This window comes from Apodemus sylvaticus, chromosome 13 (assembly GCF_947179515.1).
Source record: "Apodemus sylvaticus chromosome 13, mApoSyl1.1, whole genome shotgun sequence".
Lineage (NCBI taxonomy): Eukaryota > Metazoa > Chordata > Mammalia > Rodentia > Muridae > Apodemus > Apodemus sylvaticus.
In genome coordinates, this window is record NC_067484.1 from 22,450,722 (window position 1) to 22,470,874 (window position 20,153).

Genomic DNA, 20,153 nt, shown 5'->3' on the forward strand with positions numbered 1-20,153 from the left:
ATGATGTTAAAGTTGCCTTCTATTGAAGAAAAGGCAGTAGTCCCCGAATTCCTCCTCTGCCACATCTACTTATCCTTCACTCAAGATTCAGCAGCCAGCACCCCTGCACATAAACGGGAGGCAAAGACAGGGCTTCCTAGGATTAAAGGTTACCCCAGGGAACCCCCAGAGCGGATTCCAAGCATGAATCCAGTAAGCCCTGTGTTATCACCATGGGCCCTCTGAACAAGCCATGCCGTACTATGGGGAGCAGAAACCAATGATACCCAATGAAACCAATGAGCCCCATGATAAGCAACTATAGACCATGAGTGACTGAACATGACAGTCGGAGTCCTGAACCCAAGGCTAGACCATGAAGGGAAAGTGGAAAGACTGTAGCGGTGAGAGAAGCAGGGTGTCTGCTCTCAGACATGACAGGGAAGCTAGTGTCAACCTCAGCCATGTGATAGCCTCAAGGACACCCGCACAGTGACCACAGGAGCTGGCATGCCACAGAGGATAGGATATGTCACCAGGTCCTGCGCTTAGATGACTGGCTACAGGTATCCGATAGTTGCTAAGGGAGGGGAGATCAGTTTCTTCAGAGAGGAGCTCCCTGATTTACCTAATCCCAGCGGTCAGGCTCAACTATGTGCATACAAGCAACATTGGATGGTCTGAATACACACACATAGAACAAAAATAATTAAATAAGACACCATGAATTTGAGTGTTGTGGGGCACAGGATGGGCTCTTGGGGATCAGGAGTAGTAGGAATGATGTAAATACAGTAGTGATTTAAGAAATTATGGAGAAGTTAATTTTTTTAAATCATCAATTAAACATAAGGAATAAAACAAGGGCCAACAGCCCGCGTCCACAGTGCACAGGATGTTTGTATGAACCCATATAATAGCCACGCCCACTTGTATTATCTGAAGCTACTGGCAGGGTACTGCAGCAGAGATGTGTAGAAACAGCAGAAACCGCATACTTCACAGGGCTAAACAAACTCCTTACTATCTTGTATTTTAAGATGACGTATTTACAACCTTGGTAATTAAGAATGAGGACATTTATTAAAGGGTAGTGAAGAAGTCTTACTAAAAGAGTTTCATAAATATGATGTACTTTGAGAACTAATTTCTCTCAGAACCTGGGCGGTATCTGCCCCTCCTACCAGTTCCTGCTCATTGCTCACAGCTGCCCAGAACGGGCACCAGCCTCACGGTGCGTGCATCTCCTGTCGGCAGGCTGGGCAGAGACGCTCACCATCAGGAACCCTCCCAAGTCTCTGACTGTGGAGAGCAATAGGGTGTGTGATGCTGGGGGAATCGAGACATGCAGACATCAAAATATTCTCTATGTCCTCCCCTCCCTCGGTGAACTGCTCTATGCCAACAGGCAGGGATGGCATCAGGGTTCTGAACAGAGGTCCCCTCAGAGATGCAAAAAGGTGGTCTCCATCCTGGTTCTGGTCCTGCCAGGCATTACCACTCACTGGGAGCCCGACGACGCTAAGCATGCATTAAGCCTACGGGCCCACCACACTCAGGGCAAGCACAGGGTACTGGTCCTTAGTCATAAACACACTCCCCCTACCACACACACACACACACACACACACACACACACAGGTCTGAGGCTGACCCACAACTCTGGTTCCTCTACCCATTGGCCCCTGCGATGTGTGGCCTCTTGTGCTAGCCATAGCAGTACTTCCTTTGCCTCCGTGACCTCTGACCTCAGTCCACTTCAGCCTTCTCCACAGCTAATCACTCACTGCTGCTCTGGTTATCATGGTGCTGGCTTCATGCTGGGATAACCGGAGTGTTTCTTGCTCTTGAGAATTAACAGGTGCAGAGGAGGAATTCTACTTGTGCCTCAGCTACGCAGGGAAGTGGCCACAGCACACAAGCCCTGGATCTCCTCCCCCTAGAGATGAGGTGTGTCTAGCTTGCTCATATTTAATTTGGACAGAACTTGGCTTTTACCACAGAACTGAACAGACGCTGTTCTGAGCGACCTGACAGAGAAGCCAGCTGCTTCGTCTCTGTCCCAGAGGGGGTGGGAAAGATATAGGGGCCATCTCAGTCACTTTCTGAGTTTCAGACTGCCTTACGCCTCCCCTTCCCTGGCTACAGGCCTCAGGTTGACTGTTTTCTCTTCCCAGTCAAGAAAGATTTACCTTTCATCTCATGAACCTGGGGGTGCTTTCCCCCAAAGCAGGCTGGGGATAGAGACAATTCTCCCCAGCTCCACCGAGCCTCTCTGCTACTGAAGGTCACAGAGAACTCCCGGCTTGGAGGGTAGCAACAACCGTGGCGAGCGCTGCATGGGCCAGTGTTGCATGGGCAGCAGGGCTCTAGACCCTAGGGTCTGCCTCAGCTCAGATCCTGTGGCTAGTGCAGAGGCGGTCTGGCTCAGTGAGGGGGGGTGGTCTTCATGGGGGTACACACTGCCTCTGAACTCAGACCACAGCACACAAAGATGTGGCTTCACTTGACTTTTCGCCATGTGTTTCAACAGGTAAGCAAGTCATGGAAAACTTGGCAGTACCTGGCTTTAAAGTTTATTTTTAAGAAAGTTCCAAATTAGGAACTTTAGACCTGTGCATTAAGAGAGATGAGGGAGTAAGGAGACATTCATTAAGGCTCAGAGGACCAGTAAGACCTTGCCTCGCTCTCCCCTGCCCCTGCCCATGGGACCCCTGGCCAGGCTACTGTCACTCAGAAGTTCCTTACCCAGGAGTGTGAGGGCTTGTCTAGTCTTCTCAAAGTCCTCTGCATCATCCACACCCTCGATGCTTGTGTTTCCTCCATGGGCTGTATAGAAAAAGTCCTCTGCACACGCTGTGGGGGGCAAGAAGAAAGGCACGAGGCATTAGAGAGAGCTGCACTCCCCATCACCCACAGATCCCCACCTAGAAGCAGGTCTCCCTTAGCTCATGCTAGCTCACACCAAATTCTATTGTTGGTCTGATGTATAATCCTTCAGAATACTCTTTGTCCACAATGGGAAATGGGAGAGAAAACTGAATAAAAAAAAAATCCTTGTATTATATACTCAAGGTGTGACCATGTAAGACTGTCATGGTGAGCAGGTGTGGAGAGCGCAGTGGTAGGCTAACCAACCGGGTGCCAGGAGGTCCAGCCACCATTGTTTGATTTAGATTTGAGTTTTCAAAGGGCATAACAATGAAAATGTATAGCTAGAGTCACATCCTAGAATCTCACAGTCTTAGGTGATCCCATCTAGCTGCCACATTTGATTAATGAGGGGCAGTGGAGGGTGTCAGTGACTTTGTTTTGTCTGTTTTACAAAGTCCTCACACAAAGGAGGGATGTAAGGACAGGAAGGGCTGATATCCTTCTGTTCTCTCACCTCTGGGGCTCCCTCTCCCTCAGCCGTTCCTCTGACAGCCTTGACAGCTAGTGAGAAGGGAGAGTCAGCACAGTATTTCACAAGTGACAGAGAGAGAGAGAGAGAGAGAGAGAGAGAGAGAGAGAGAGAGAGAGAGAGAGAGAGAGAGAGAGAGAGAAAAGCTTAGCAGAGGGCAAAAATATCTAGCCAGCACAGTCCATGACTGACTGTAATGAACTGCACTGGTGGAGGTGAGGGTCCTGAAGGGACAGCTTAGCAGTTAAGAGCACGCGCTGCTCTTGCAGGGGATACAAGTTTGATACTAAGTATCTGTCTATGCTAGGAGACTCAAAACCTCCTGAAACTCCAACTTGTGAGAACCAGACGCCTCTGGCCTCTGTGGACACTGGCATTCATGGCCACACGTCCACACACATACACAATGTAGTAAAAATATCTTTGGAACATAGAAAATGTGAGGACAGCCAGCTAGTGGCACTGCATGCTTTCAGTGTGTGGAGCTTGGTTGCGACCGGATGCCAAGGCGGAACATGCACTGCTTCTCTTTCCCTGAAACTTCCCACTGAATTATTTTCCTGAGACCTGGACACGCAGATTGAATGCATATCAGGTAACCATTCTCCATAGCAACTCCAAGCCTTTCAACATCACGCCCTTTGACTTATCTCCCAAGAACATCTGTGGTCCATTTCCTTTCTCCCTGCTGACTGTCATTGCTGGGGGTCTGACCTTCAGCAAGTGTGTCCTAGGGGAATGTTGCTGAAGATTCTAAACCCGTCTGCATTTTGGCTTACATTCTCCCAAACCCAGCCTGCAATGCTGGTAAATGCAGCCGCATCCCTCTGCTGCACGAAGCCCTTCAGCTGTCTCACGGCCCTCAAGGCAGGGGTTTGTGTCCTAAGCCTTCTGTGACGTGACCACGTTCACTCTTCAAGATCTATGGTGTGTTCCTTTTCTTTGTGTTGTACACACACCAGTCACCACACAGCCTCACCTCAGGCCCTTCCCTTGGTCATGTCGTCAACAGCCCCTATGCACCTTTCTTCTCTCTACCTACATCCTGTTGCTCCGGTGTAACATCAATATTCCAGGCCACGGTGAATTCGGCCAGCAATTCTGGAAATTTCTGTGGGTCTGATCTAAACACAGCCAGGCCCAGCTGGAAAGTATCAGAGGTCAGCAATGAAGTTCACGTTGACAACACAACTACATTAGGCTAGACCAACACTTGAACAGGAATAGAGGGGAATGCATAGACCATCCACCGTGTGCTAACAGAGGTTTCCTGGAGGATTAACTTAGAACTCTTAGATGAATGGGAGCCAAGATTCTTGAACTGGAAGAGAAAGGAATTTACCCATTCAGAGGTTCAACAGAGGTGAAACTTATGACTTATGCTCAAAACATATTTAGCACCTGCATAGCTAATTACTCCATGAGCTGTGCGTGCTGAGCAACAGATCCCAAAGGTTACTAAAGCAACGCCTCCTCTCATACTGCCCTTCGAAACAGCTCGCCATGGCCTTTCTCAGTGCTCCCTAAGACAACATGTGCTCCCATTCTTCAGCCTGTAAACTGAGGACTCCAGATGCTAGGGGGGCTGCACAGCCTTGCCATGGAGGTCCAGGCTGGGGAGCCCACTATTGAACATCCCATGGAAGGCATGATTGATCTTTAGTATCCCATGTCTTAGTTTTTTTTTTAAAACCTCATTACTGAATGTCAGACAAGGTAACAGAGTCACTGGAGACTAAAGGAAGACATCTGGCTGCCAGTCGGAGGGAAGGCATTTGTAGCATCTTCAAAAGATCCTTCACCGCCAACAGCTAGGGCCCTACTGCCTGCTGTTCTGAGTCTGACAGAACACCCCACCTTTCCTGCTCCGCATTTCCAAACTCTTAGGCTGAAGCTCCTCACTGCAGATGCCACCTGCCAAAGCACCTGACCGCCATCAACAAGGTCATCTCTTTCCCCTCTGGGTCTGCTCGCCCAGTCACTAGTTATCACACGGCAGATCCTGTTAGTAAGAGACAGGCAAGCAGCCTCAGTTAGTTGTCCCCTGTCTGCCTGGCTGGCTGCAGCTCTTCTCCTCCAGTCAGGTCCATGAGGCCAGTCTCTCCTTCCTACCCACAACACCTTCTGTCATCACGAAGCCATCATTCCCTCTTTCCTCCTTGCCCCCTTCCTCTAAGAATTTCCAAGTAGAAGTATACACCGCAATGCCTATTAACTGGCTCACCAGACAGACACCAGCCCCAGCAGTCAACAGATCACAGAGAGGCCATTGTTCTAGGATTGCAGCATCAGACACCAAGGTCAATGTGTCAGAGCTTGACCTTACCTGGGGAGGCTGTACTCTGACTTGTGCAAGGCCACAGTGACTCTTATAAAACTGAATCACTGGGGCCGGAGAGATGGCTTAGTGGTTAAGAGCACCGACTCCTCTTCCGGAGATCCTGAGTTCAATTCCCAGCAATCATATGGTGGCTCACAGCCATCTGTAATGGGATCTGATGCCCTCTTCTGGTGTGTCTGAAGACAGCTATAGTGTACCCATCATATACATAAAATAAATAAATCTTTTAACATATTCATGAGAGTGAATGCAAAGGGACTGAAACTAAGCTAGATGGAGCAAAAGAAACCAGGAGAGGTCGGAGCGCGGGCTGTGGCACTAATGTGGTATATATACACAATGGAGTACTATTCAGCCATTAGAAACAGTGAATTCATGAAATTCTTAGGCAAATGGATGGAGCTGGAGAACATCATACTAAGTGAGGTAACCCAGTCTCAAAAGATCAGTCATGGTATGCACTCATTAATAAGTGGATATTAGCCTGGAAAACTGGAATACCCAAAACATAATCCACACATCAAATGAGGTACAATAAGAATGGAGGAGTGGCCCCTAGTTCTGGAAAAACTCAGTGTAGCAGTATAAGACAAAACCAGAACAGGGAAGTGGGAAGGGATGGGTGGGAGAACAGAGGGAGGGAAGGGGGCTTATGTGACTTTCAGGGAGTGGGGGACCAGAAAAAGGAAAATCATTTGAAATGTAAATAAAAAATATATTGAATAAAATTAAAAAAATTACACACAACAAGGGTTACAAGACACACCCACATCCCCTGCCTTCCAACAAATTCATGAGTTATGCTGGGGCACCAGACTTGCAGAGATTTTTGTATAATGTGTTTTAGGTTAAGAACAAGAGAGGGATTAGGGATTACGGTGTCTAGAGAATCATCGGAGCTTCAGGCTAGCCCTTCTTTATTTGACTTTCCCAGCTATTTATCAGGGTTATCAAGGAAACCAAAACGAAGCATCAGGGCTCCCAGCCAATCCACCCACAGGTCCGGGAGCCTCACAAGAGCTTATCACAGGTTCTTCATTTCACCCCAGGATGCTCTCCGAGATGTAAGAAATTGATTGAATTGGGTAATTTTCAAGGATTCTGGCAGAAGCACAGAGAGTCTGTACCTTGCATAAATGGGAAATAAGGAAAAGACATTTTAAACCTCAATACAACTCATGTAAATGAAAAAGTTAGACAACTCCCCTATTAAAGTTCCATTCAGGACCAAGTGGCCAGGCAAATAGATCTTGACAGTATTTGTGTCTCCATAAAACAACCTTTAGAAAAACGGTTTCTGCAGGTTTATCATAAAAACCTTGGTTTCCCCCTCCCCCATTCTGGGAAGACAAGAGGAAAATGACAGTTGTCCATATCATGGTCACTTATCTGGCCTCTTGTGACTAAGAGCTAGCATCCAACCCAAAAGGCCCCAGGTCAGACCAGTACTCAAACAAGGGCCACTGAGAACCTGCCCTGACTGGCTGGTAGCATGCACTCCTTGTCCTTGGAAGGACTTGTCAGCAACTGAACCACAGGACAGACCAGCACAGTGGGTGCCATCCAGTCTGTCCTTTCTGGGTTTCAAGTAAACTATGACTTTTCTTAGGGGAGACTTTGGCTGAACCTGTGCTTCCCACATATTACAACTTCCCACTGAATACTGTAATTGACAGGATAAGCTATGGCAGAACCCACAGCTAGGTCATATGATATTGCATCAACATGGCCTGAATCATGTGATCTATAAACAAATACTACAGAAGTTAAAAGGAAGGAAGCAAATCCTGGAAGCACTTACACTTTGAATAAGAGTTTCCCTCCAAAGGCAACTAAATATGTATTTGGTCATAGGGCGTGACAGTATTTGAGAAGATTAGAAGAGGGCTGGAGCATTGGCTCAGTAGTTAAGAGCACTGACTGATCTTAGAGAGGTCCTGAGTTCAGTTTCCAGCAACCACATGGTGGCTCACAACCATCTGTAATGGGATGCCCTCTTCTGCTGTGTTTGAAGACAGCTACAGTGCACTCATATAAATATGATAAATAAATACATCTTTTTTAAAAAAGAAAGGATTAGAAGGATTAGAAAGTGTGAGCTTGGTGGAGGAAGCAATGCTCATCACTTTCCCATGACCCACTGGGGTTGGGCTTTGAGGTTTCCAGATGCCATGCCAGGCCCAGTGTCTCTCTTAGTTTACAGATCAGGATGTAGCTCTCAGTTACTGCTCCAGGGCTACGCGTGCCACCTTGCTTCCCATCACCATGACAATGGACTTCTCCAGGGCTACGCGTGCCACCTTGCTTCCCACCACGATGACAATGGACTAACCCTCTGAAGCTGTAAGCAAGCCCTCGTTAAATGTTTTTCTTTTATAAGATTTGCTGTGGTCATGGTGTCTCTTCATAGCACTAGAACACTAACTAAGATGCCTCTTGATGGACTTTAGACACTGGTGACAGAGCTGGGTCTGGTACTGGATCCTTGAGATGGCTAAGATTTGGGGATATAGCCTCAACAATCTGTTTAGGGCAGAGCTGCAAAACCTAACAAACCTTTGCCAATCCAACAAACCAGCTCTTCACATCCTCTTTTAGGCAAGGCTCTTCCTACACGGACACAGGTACAGATCATGGGCCAAGGACAGGCTGCTGCTCAGCTCCGGGTTGGCCGGCCGTCACTTAGCTTCAGAGGTCTCAAAACTAAGACCCTGTCCAGCCCCAGACAGATGAAGCGGGGCCTCCAGCCCAAGGAGAGATGCCTGGAATAAAAGCCTGCCCTCCACTGTCTCCATGTCAATGACTCCAAGCAGGGTGGCCTTGCTAATGCATTCATGGGGAAGACAAAGGGTGGGCTCCCTCATTTGATAAGAGAGAAGCGAGTCACAGCATGGGTTGTGAGGTGGTGAGGCACTTTTGGTTGTTCCACTTCCCTCTCGTGTTCCTCCATGGATATGCTAGAAGCTTCCATGCCTGTTCCAAGGGATCCACAGTTTTGCAACACTGAATCTTACTTAACTGTGACTCTGTGGTGACTTGAGCCTCATCTGTGTGGTCTGTAGCCTTTCCCACCATGGCCAGTACTGTCCTCATCCTTTCTATCTTAACCCTAAGATATGGCCTAACAGACATCGGTCATGGGGAAGTGGTGAGCATTGTAGAAATCTCTAGGTCCTCTGAAAGGGACCGATTTCTCATGATGCAGACAGAAGAAACACAACTTTTTTTTCCTTAAAGAAAAATCTGTATGTGTGGGTGTGTGCGTGTGCATGTGTGTGTGCATGCGTGTATGCGTGTGTGCGTGTGTGTGTGTGTGTGTGTGTGTTATGCTGTATACATACACATACAGTGTATGTACATGTATTATATATATTATGCATACACACATGCACATGCGTGCGCGCGCGCACACACACACACACACGCACGCACGTGCACACACACACACACACACACACACACACACGCACACACCTGTGCAGCAGTGTGCATCCACAGAGGCCAGGGCCACATGAGGTGACTCCTTCCTTTGTTCTCTCTCCTATTGTTGTACACATAGCCTGAGCCTCTATTCGAGCTAGGCAGACTGGGCGGCCATGGAACTTGAGGAAGTCACGTCTCCATTACCCAGTGGCACGATTACTGATATGTGCTCACACACAGCTTTCTGGGCATTCAAATGTAGGTTCTTATGCCTGTGCGGGAAGCACTCGAATGACGGAACCATTAGCTCTGCGGCACATCTTTCAAAGAGGTGACACCTGCACTGCTCTGCAAATACACTTCCATCCCTACAGCTCATTCCTTGCAGGAAGCCTGGAAATTATAGCTAACCCTGCATCACTAACCTGCAGCAAGGGTCTGATGGGACTAAGGTGCAGGAACACAGTAAGGACATAGCTGAGACAAGGATCCACGACCGAGGCCTCTGGCGGGGCTGCTAGTTGCCTGCTGTAGCAGCTGCCCTTGCAGAGGACCCTGTGTACCTGGATGACTTACTTAGAGAGAGCTCTTTAAATTCAGGAAGGCTGGCAGCAGCACAGAGCTGGTAAAAGATGTGGTAGTTCCTCTCATCGTCCGCCTGGGGAGGAGAAGGAGATGGGTTTTAGGCAGGGGCTCCCAGGACCAGCTCTTTGGCCATTCTGGTCCCAGGGGGAATGAGCTGAGACCACCCTCTCCCTTAGGTTTTCCCATCGTGCCCCAACCACTTGCAATTTCAACTGACATATTTTCCACTTGCTATGGCAAGGTCGTTTCTTCTCCCGTGAGGACTATTCCCTCTTAGTTCCTGTGGAGGAGACATTTCCTTTCTACATTAGACATCAATGGCATGCCACAAATGGCGAATCAGTCAGCACACACTATAACCATTGCTGCTTGACTGATGCTCCTCAGACCTTTGGTTCCCTGTGGGAAGCTCCCTTTCTCCTCTGGGACTTGCAGTTAAGTAAAGACTTGTGTTGGGCCAGGCAGTCAGGAAGGTCCCTGGGGACTTTCAGTGGACGCTCGTGACTAGAACAATCTTAAATCAGCAGGGAGGGGCCTTGGGGAGGTGGTATACAAATAGTTAGGAGGCCTGGGGAGAAACAGTCACAGCAGAAGAAAGTTTGAGTCACGGTGGAGCGCAGGTAGTTTGTCAGTTCACTCCACAGAGCTTCCTGTCCCTCGGCCGAGTGAAGGAAGGATGCAGGGACACCCAACCCACCTGTGAGGGTAGGAGGAGTTGGTCTGAAAGGTCATGGAATGTTTGTTACCCATAAGCAGGAAGTCAGCACTAAGGAACTGCTCAGGAGACTGGGGGTTCCCACGGACAGCTGAACCCTTGGGGCAGGGAAGCCACTGTGCACAAGGCAAAGGGAGCTGCAGACTTGAATCTGGCCACCACTGTCACCACTGAATCAGGCCACCACTGTCACCACTGAATCAGGCTGCCTCAGTCTGGTGATGAGACGGCCAAGCTACTGCGGGAGAATGGTGGTTGAGGTTGCTAGTACTCACTGACCATCAACAGAAGCAGAGAGGAAGGGCTGAGGCAGAGGAAGGGCTGAGGCAGAGGAAGGGCTGAGGCAGAGGAAGGGCTGAGGCAGAGGAAGGGCTGAGGCAGAGGCCAGGGATAACTGAGCAGGAGGAAGAGGAGGGCTGGCAGCAAACAACCAAGGACTGTGATGAGGAAGAAGTGAGTGGTGTTTATACACAGCACTTCTAGGAAAGAAAACCAGGTGTGTGTGTGTGTGTGTGTACATATGTGCATGTGTGTATGTTTGAGTGTTTTATTTCAGCATATATATCTATCTATCTAGCCACACACCTACTTTTGACCTATCAAACAAGCAGGTTCCCTGAAAACTAAAACCCAGGCTGCCTCTAACATTCTCAAATGCTAAGACTGTAAGGCCGGCTGCGCTTTCTTTAGCCCTGGATCCAGTGCCGGTTTAACACACAAGAAGCAAAGCAATACTATGTAAAAGGTTTATGGAAACCTGAGGCTCAGTCCGCATGAATGTTACTCTGAAAGAAGAAAGAAAACAAGAACACTGATTCCAGGCTAAAAGACGGGCTTCTCTGTGAGCCCTGGGAGTGGGAGGAGCAGTAGCGGAGGTGAAGTACGAATGGCCGAGCCTGCCACTCACCTGAAAGACCACCCTGGACTTCTCCAGCAAGTAGGTCCTCATGTTGGCCCCAATGATGTGGTACTTCTTATCAAAGCCGATCTCGATGTACTTCCCGAATCGGCTGCTATTGTCGTTGCGAGTGGTCTTGGCGTTCCCAATGGCCTGGATCAGCAGACAATAGAGATGTGTAAAAGGTAAGGGCAAGCGCTGGGAGGCGGCTCAGTCAGTGGAGTGCTCAGGCATCCCCACCACCCCACGGCCCACAGCCTTCTTGACATCAAGACCGTAGGCCTGTGGCAGCAAGGAATCCCACCTTTCCTTCCGTAAGCACACCTCTGCTATTGTGAGGACGAAGGGCTGGATGGGAAGTCCTACTTAGTTAACTTAAATGAAACCAAAACAAACTGATTTTCAGGCCCTTTTACAGTTAAAATGGTCACACTTAAGTTGTTGAGCAGAAGACTACTTAAAGGTAAGGGATATTCTTACCCGACATTCCTCTTCTCCTCCTCTTCCCCTTTTCTGTCTAGAATTCATGCAACAACTAACCCAGTCACCCTGGCCTGTGTAGCAAAGCAAAGACTCAGAGAGTCAGAGACCCTGGCTTTGATCTTCTGGAGCCACCAAATCAGTGCCCACAGTTCTGAGAGAGAATACCAACTGCTGTGCCTAATCCACTTCCACCCCTCATGCAATCAGGCAACCAAATGCCACCCACCCCACACACTGGTGAATGGCACTTCCTGGAAAGGCCATCAAATGACATGACCACCCACTAGGATCAGGAATCCACCCACACTAGGGGTCATTTCCTACACAGCAAGGCCACAGATTCAACAGTACAATTTTTTTTAATTTTTGAGACAAGGTCTTTATGTAGCTCCAACTGGCCTGGAATTTGCTATGTAGACCAGTCTGGTCTCCAATTTACAGGAATCCTCCTGAGTTCTTGACTTAAAGGTGTGTGCCATCACATCCATCCCATAATACTCTTTAAAATCAATCATTCAATAACTGGTCTCAGGAAGTTTTGGTTTCTATAAGTCACAACAACTAACACACCAATAATGGGATTTTCTTATTTCAATCTCTTGTTTATTCACATTTTTTTATTTTTTAGGTAGTGAAAACACTTGGAAAATCCCACTGCAAATTTTTAGTGGTCTAGAAAATATGAAGTGCCAAGAGGTTGAAAGAAAGATTCAAACCCATCCTCTAGTCCGGGCCAGCCAAGGCCAACCAGTGGTCCAAGTTCTTCTATCTGCTAGTTTCAAATCCCAGCTGGTCTCTGAGGTGAAGGCACATCTCTATTGCTTCCCAGACCTGAGAGTGACTTCTAACACTCTCACACTTCATGGGGACAACTGTCACTGCTCCCTCCCCTCGCTCTCTGCTGGGGAAGTGGTTCTGCCAGCACTGGTCTTCTACCCATGCACGCCCCGTGTTTCCAAAGTGATGTCCTGTGGCCAAACACCGTTGCTTGGTCTCTCTCTCTCTCTGTCCTACTGCATGGACCTGGCCCACATCACCACCGTCTGTCCTAGATAATGTCGACTATCTCTCTGTACATTTCCTATGCCTGACCTTGCATCCTGTAGTCAATATTCCTCTTGACTAACAGAACAATCCATGAAAACTGTGAGCCTGATTATATTCTTGGTGTAAGATGCTTCAGTGGCTTCCACCGCCCTTTATTTCAGAACCTCAGCATGGCCACATACACGGTAGCAGCAGCTCACCAGCCTCGGCACTCAAGACGTTGCACATGGTCCCCTGCTCTAAAAACCAGAACATGTCTTTTTTCTCCAACAGCCCTGTTAGCTCTCCATGGTCACACGCAACTCATCTACGCTGTACCCCGTGCTGGGACTCTCTTCCCACAGCTCCCTATGCCTACCATAGCTCCCCATGCCTACCACAGCTCCCCAAGCCTACCAGCTCTTCTTGTCCAAATCCAGACCTGAAGGCAGGTAGACAACCCTTCTCTGACCCTACAGGCTGGAAGAAATCTACCATGCATCTTTCTGGGCCCTTGCACACACTGCCATTCCTCCAGGAGAGGATGGGTGCATGATTATGTTGGTGGGCTTCTAAGTCGTCAACTCAAACGACTCTTAAGCACCACGGGACAATGGCAGACTGTCATACTTCAGTAAGGCAGTTCTGTTTTGAAGATGGAAAAGCTGACCGTACTCTATAATGTTGGCAAACGTTAGCCTATCCCAGGTCCCCAATGCAAGGCTCTGGGCTTTTTATTGTGTCAATTAAAGTGGACAAGAACTCTGAGAGATGGCCATCACTTTCCATCTAATTACAGGGATACAGGTTTGTGAATGTCAAATAATTTGCCCAAGGTCATATGGCTACGAAGCAGTCAAGAATTAAATTCAAGTACACCTGGGTTCTCAAGTCTAGATTCAGACTACATGAACTCACAGTCCTGCATGCGGTTTCCCAGGCCCCCGACACTCATGTCAGAAAGGAAGCTGCCTGACACGTGGACAGCTTCCACAGTTCTAAGGACCGAGCCAAATCAGAAGTGAACCTAGAAAGCACTCTGAGCCCTCCACGGAAGCCTTTCTCAGCTCAGTTGGTGGGGTGTAGGGCTGTGGAGGATGGACTGCAGACACCACAATCCCCATTCTACCCTCTCAGGCAGGAGGGGAGGAAGATATCCTTCAGAAACAGCAAGGAATGAGCCCTGCATCTGAGCTCCCACGCAGCTGCACCTGAAGGGCTCTCTGCTTCCTCTTGCTTCACAGTCAAGGACCTGCAGCCACCTCCCTCCCTCCCCTAACATGCTAGAGCGGCCATGCACTCTGGTAAAGTCTCTCTGTGTAGATTTCCCACCAGTGAATACAACAGTGGCAATGGAGTATGACCGCCCTCATCTTAGAATTTCGATGGATTAACAGAGCCCAGCATGACTGGTGGCTGCAACACAGAGCAACAGGGAGATAACCTCCTGGCCCTGTGCTGTAGTAGGCCCAGGGGCCTGCCTATTAAAGTGCTGCAAAAGCTATGGCAACACACATCTACATTTTACCACTCTTAAAACACAGATAACCGAAAATGCTAAACACCAGTTAGCAATCAGCAGAAGCCAGTGTGTGGAAGTTATAAAACACAATCTACTGCTACTATTGTCGATGAATGAACTTCAAATGTCTTATTTTGTAAAACAGACACTATATCCATCCTCACAGGCCAGGTGGTGGCTGCTGAGGCACTTGGGAGACAGCAGCAGGAGGATCTCTGTAAGTTCAAGGCCAATCTGGCCAATTCAGCAAGTTCTAGGCCAGTCAGGGTTATAGAATGGTATCTTGGCACCAACAAACAAATAAACAGACAAACAGTCACAGCATGTTCTTTGCTGTTTATGCATACAGAAATATGAAATTTGAATAGACTTCCTATGTAAACTGTATAGTAACATACAGGAATACAATGAGCCATTTTAACCCTGGGTTACACATCAGAGAAGCAGACAGGAGCTGTGTAGAAACACGAGAGAGGAAACATGTAGCCAGCAGAATGGCCAAGGTTGGGGAAGAGAAACCTGCAGTGAATCCCAGAGAGCAGAATCACACCAGTGGAGAAAACACAGAATGGACAAAGGGCCGCAGAGTCTAAAATAGACAACATGGGAGTAGCTAAATGCAAGGCTGCATAAGAACACAGATGTAGGAACCAGATTCTTGTCTGAAGTGGTTAAACAGCTGTGCCATTTTAAAGACAACAATGAACACAAAACCCTAAAACTCACACCTTTGGTCTTTTATCATTTTTTTAAAATCATTTTTGTTCACTGTAGCTCCAACCTTTCTCCTTAAAGTAGGGGAAGTATCTGTGGCTCTTAGGGTTGTCCATCTGGTTTCATGATCCCATAACCTGGACTTGGGGTTTGTCCCTGCCTCCATCCCGGTCTCCTGATTAGCAATGCTCTCCTAATCAGTGCAGACTTAGGAATAAATCCCTCCTGCGATGCTCACAAGCTCTAAGAAAAATGGGGTCAGAGCGCACTGCCAACAAATCAGACCAATCTGTCCCAGCCAATCCCAGCCCAGCCTCTAGTCTGCATAATTTAACAGCTGCCACTCAGCTCAGTACTTGTGCACACTCTGACTATGTCCAGTTCTCTGTCTCCCCGGGAAGTGTCTGCAGTGGAAGCAAGGAGACATGCCACAGTAACTGATTGCTTGGGGGTGAGCCGGGGACTCTTCCCAGGGACAGGGCAGAGTAGTCAGTAATCAGCTGCTCCTAACTGAGGCACTGGAGGAGGCCAAAGCTGCCTTCCTGACTCATAGGAAGGCTAAACCTGGAACTTTGAAAAGTTGTGCTCAACTTTAAAACTTTCTCATTTTCTATTGGTAACACTGGATTCCCAGCCGGGGTTCTTCCTAATTCTGCTGCCTCCTCTCCACAACCAAATTCAAGCTTTCCCCCCAAAGTAGCACCAATGGCTCACAATTGGAGGGAGGAGCCCTGAGTGCTTAGCTGTTGGTTTCCAAAGCAACAAGTTGCACAAGGCAGAGAGTTAATGTCTGGGGCCCAAACAATGATATTTATGTACGCAATCATGAGGGTAGTTCATATCTATGCTTCTCATCCGGATCCAAGCAGTTAAGCAGGCCTTGGTCTTCTGGGGGATGCATGTGGCTCTTATGTTTGTAGCATGCCAAAGCATCCTTCTCAGAGAACTCAGCAGCCTACTCAGGCTGTGACGAACAGTGCATATTTTAAATTATTAGCAACCACCATATCTTAAAAGTATTTCCAGGGTCTGTATCAACACCCATAGGAAGAGTATCCACAATAGGCCAAAGGCAGAAACAACCACATGCCCATCAGGAGAGAAATGGCTAAGCAAATCCTGGTGAATTTATGCAATGAGATATACAGACATAAAGAGAACAAAGTGTTGGTAAATGCTAAAATATGGGTGAACCTTGAAAACACCATGCCAAATAAAGTTAACCCAGTATACACGGACCAGTATTACATGATACCATTCATGTGGAGTCCCCAGAGGAGTGAGAATCAAAGACAAGAGGTTGAAATCAGTTTGCCAAGGGCCTGGGGAAGGGAAAGAGTAATTGTCCATTGGGAACAGGGTTTCTACTGGGGTAATGGGAAAGTTCTGGAAACAGATGGTCCTGATAGATTCACAGTGAGTGTACTTCATGCTTCTGAATCATATACCTAAAGTGGAATGTTTTTCCATGCACATTTTACACAATACAAACTTTTGAAAATGCCCCTTTTGTCTTATTTAGTAACATGGTGCCTTGCCTGCACTGAACTCCAAGTGTGACTAACATTTACTTTGATTAGTCACCAAGCACCAAAGAGAGAATTCTCTGCTTTATCTTTAGCAGAAGGCTCATGTCTCTGAAATATGCCTAAAAGGTAAACTGAGCCATGAAAGTCAATCAATGGAGAAAGCCAGTCAGAGAAAATACAGTGTGAGCTACATACTGGCCTAGCTGCTCTAATGCAGGCACACGTATGGTACCAAAGCTGCAGTCCATGGATTTCTTCTGCACAGGGGCCACAGACAGGGCCCGACTTCAGAAGTCTTAGACTACATAACTTAACCTGGATACAAATAGAATTTATTGTGGAAAGCCTCTTACTAATGAATGCATGTTGTGGGTAGTAAGTTCACCCAAACTTAATGACATGGAGACAAAACATGTGTTCCAATACCCATGAAAACACCGGAGGCAATGCATCAGGATGTGGAGTGTCAGCTGCATCAGGATGTGAAAGGCCAGCTGGCTATAGAACCACAGGGATTCTGTCAATGTTCACACTCTCAGAGGCACCTCCTCCTCTTTAAGTGGATGGTTCTACAACAATGTATCTAGATCAGAAACATCACTATCACATTGATGCTTATGAAAGATACAGAGTACTTGTCTTAGAGTTTCTATTCCTGCAGAAACATCACCACCAAGAAGCAACTTGGGGAGGAAAGGGTTTATTCTGCTTACACTTCTACACAGCTGTTCATCACCATGGGAAGTCAGGACTGGAACTCAAGCAGGTCAGGAAGCAGGAGCTGATGCAGAGGCCATGGAGAGATGTTCCTTACTGGCTTGCTTCCTCTGGCTTGCTCAGCCTGCTCTCTTACAGAACCCAAGAATACCAGCCCAGGGATGGCACCACCCACAAGGGGCCCTCCCACCTTGATCACTAATTGAGAAAATATCCCACAGTTGGATCTCATGGAGGCACTTCCCCAACGGAAGCTCCTTTCTCTGTGATAACTCCAGCCTGTGTCAAGTTGATACACAAAACCAGCCAGTACAGTACTGCTTTCTTTTCTAGACCTTATGAATCAAACTCAAGATGTGCAGTCCAGCGCTCTAAGCTTGAGACTTCCAGACAGTAATCAGTCTGTCTCTGTCTCTGTCTCTCCCTCCCTTCCTTCTTCCCTTTTCTTTTTTAGTTTTGAGACAAGATTTCTCTATGTACCCCTGGCTAGCCTCAAACTATGAACTCTGTAAGGCCAAACTCACAGAGTTCGAGGCCAGCTACAACTCCACCATCCTCCTGCCTCTGTCTTCCAAGTGCTGGGATAAAGGCGTGCATCATTGCACCCAAACAGTTCCAAAGCACCCTGCAAATGGAAGTTCTCCTAGTAGTGTTTAATCTCTTCTCAAAAGCACCTTCAACTGTATCGACCATGCTCTAATTTACATAAGAATAATGAATTCTTAGAGGACAGGCAGTCTCTTGGCACTCAGCAGGAAGGAAAGTTTTCCTGGGAAAGCAGTTTGGAAGGCAGAAATTTAGCTTAAATAACTAAAAACTTCTGTGACTTGACCTGAGACTCTGAATTTACTCCTGCACTTGGCGGAAGCAGAGGGATAGAGGGACACAAAGGAGACCATGGAAGGTCCAGGATGTGTGCTGCCCCGCGACATGGAGCTGCCTTGATTTGTCTGGGTTGATGGGGCTAGAACTTGCAACAAAACCAGATCTTATCTCAACTGGGCAGTTTGCTTCCTCCCCAGCCAAATGCCATTCAGCTTCATCAAGGACTCTTTTCATAATGATCAGGTAAACATTAACTTTCCAACACCCTTCTTGTATAGATTATTAAAATCAGACAGCAGCTGTAAAACCCAGTAAGGTCTCCATTTGATGTCCTGAATAGGTAATGTTCACTGTGAGAGCGTGTCCCTTAAACTTTTATAAACAAGCCCTAACTTTCGGAAAAATAAAATGGAAGAATTACTTATCTGAAGACCCACAAACTAGAAGTACACTGATCTTTTGAAAAGGGCAGCTTCAATAATATCATCAAAACTCCCTGACAGGGATTGGAGAGATGGCTCAGTGACTGCTCTTCCAGAAGACCCGAGTTCAATTCCCAGCAACCCCATGGTGGCTTATAACCATCTGTAATGGGATCTGATGCCCTCTTCTGGTGTGTCTGAAGACAGTGACTGTACTCACATACATAAAATAAATAAATCTTTGAAAGCAAAAAAAAAACAAAAACAACAACAACAACAACAACAACAAAACCCAAAAACCTGACACTGTGCCTAATAGCACTCCAGAGTTAAGGGAGTTAAGTCCATATTAGTGGCAGAGAGGAAGGGACATAAAATGGTGTGGAGTTTTTCCTTACCACAAGACATCTGTGCCAGGCGGCTATAAGTCTCAGTGTCAGGGAACTTCTACCTGGGAACCAACAGGGCAGCTCTAATTCTATTGGGGAAGATGTTTTGGGTGCATGTCAGTCTAGCCAGGGTGAGACTGCTAGCAATACAGCTCTTTCCCCACAACGATGAAGTTTTCCATGTGCTAACAACACACCCAGAAAAAAAATCTGCTTTTCTATAAAACTTGCTTAAAACCATTTCCCACTATCTAGTCACTTGCATAGTTACCAAAACACACACGCTTCCCTTGGCATCTGAGGTGCCTTCGGGCCTCTGTGGCGGGCTGGTCTGTTGGGCATATCCATTTCCTCCCTCCGGGGCTGCTCACACTCCTGTCAGCACCAGCTTTCCCCTTCCCTCTCTCTGCACCCTTCTCCCTCCCACCCCCACTCCCCATCCCCCCATCCCCCCACCCCCCACCCCCCCATCCCCCCCACCCCCCACCCCCCCCATCCTCCCCCACCCCGGGAGCCCTTTCGGGATTGGACTCCAGCTTCAGGGCGTTAGTTCAGCAGATAGCCCTGCAGATCTTCTCTGTGGCTGGTCAGCACCTTCACTTCTCTCCCTTAGCGCTCCAGATCACCCTCCTGCAGGCATCAGGGTGGTGATGGTAGGAATGACACACAGGTGGCAGAGGCACAAATGTGCATGACTTTTGGTTGGGCTGGGTGTCATTTTTGCCCTGTCCTCTTCATAATGCGTCTATATTTTTTCTTAATTAAACACAGGGGCTTCCCAGCTTGGAGATAGAGTAAGCTGAGTGTAGCCTTGCTAATAAAAAGATCTGCTTCAAGAGGGAATGCAGTAGATAGCTATGACTGCCAACTTTGATTGCCTGGCGTCATTTGAGTAGAAATCCTCAGCTTAGTAATCACCTACATCAGCTTGGCCTATGGGTATGTCTGCTACAGACTGCCTTGATTAACTGATGCGGGAGGGTCCAGTCCACCATGGGCGGCGCCATTCCTTAGGCAAGTGGTCCTGGAACTATGTAAAAAAAGACAGCTAAGCATGAGGTGGGGAGCAACATTCTATGGCTTCTGCTTCAGATTCCTGCTCTGACTTACTATGTAGAATAAAATAAGCCCTATCTGCCTCCTGGCCAGCAAAAGAAGGATAAACTCAAACAGTAGAACACA

The 20,153-nt window shown here is 47.7% G+C and overlaps 1 protein-coding gene across 1 annotated transcript in view; it reads right to left on the reverse strand.

Annotated features, from left to right (window-relative positions):
• Window positions 1-20,153, reverse strand: part of Myo5b (myosin VB) — a 313,010-nt gene that overhangs the window by 119,178 nt on the left and 173,679 nt on the right. Inside the window, exons 6-8 of the mRNA XM_052155754.1 lie at window positions 11,354-11,497; window positions 9,723-9,804; window positions 2,728-2,835 (exon numbers count right to left, since the gene is read on the reverse strand). Coding sequence (XP_052011714.1) covers window positions 2,728-2,835; window positions 9,723-9,804; window positions 11,354-11,497 — 334 coding nt within the window. The remainder of the gene's footprint in view (window positions 1-2,727; window positions 2,836-9,722; window positions 9,805-11,353; window positions 11,498-20,153) is intronic.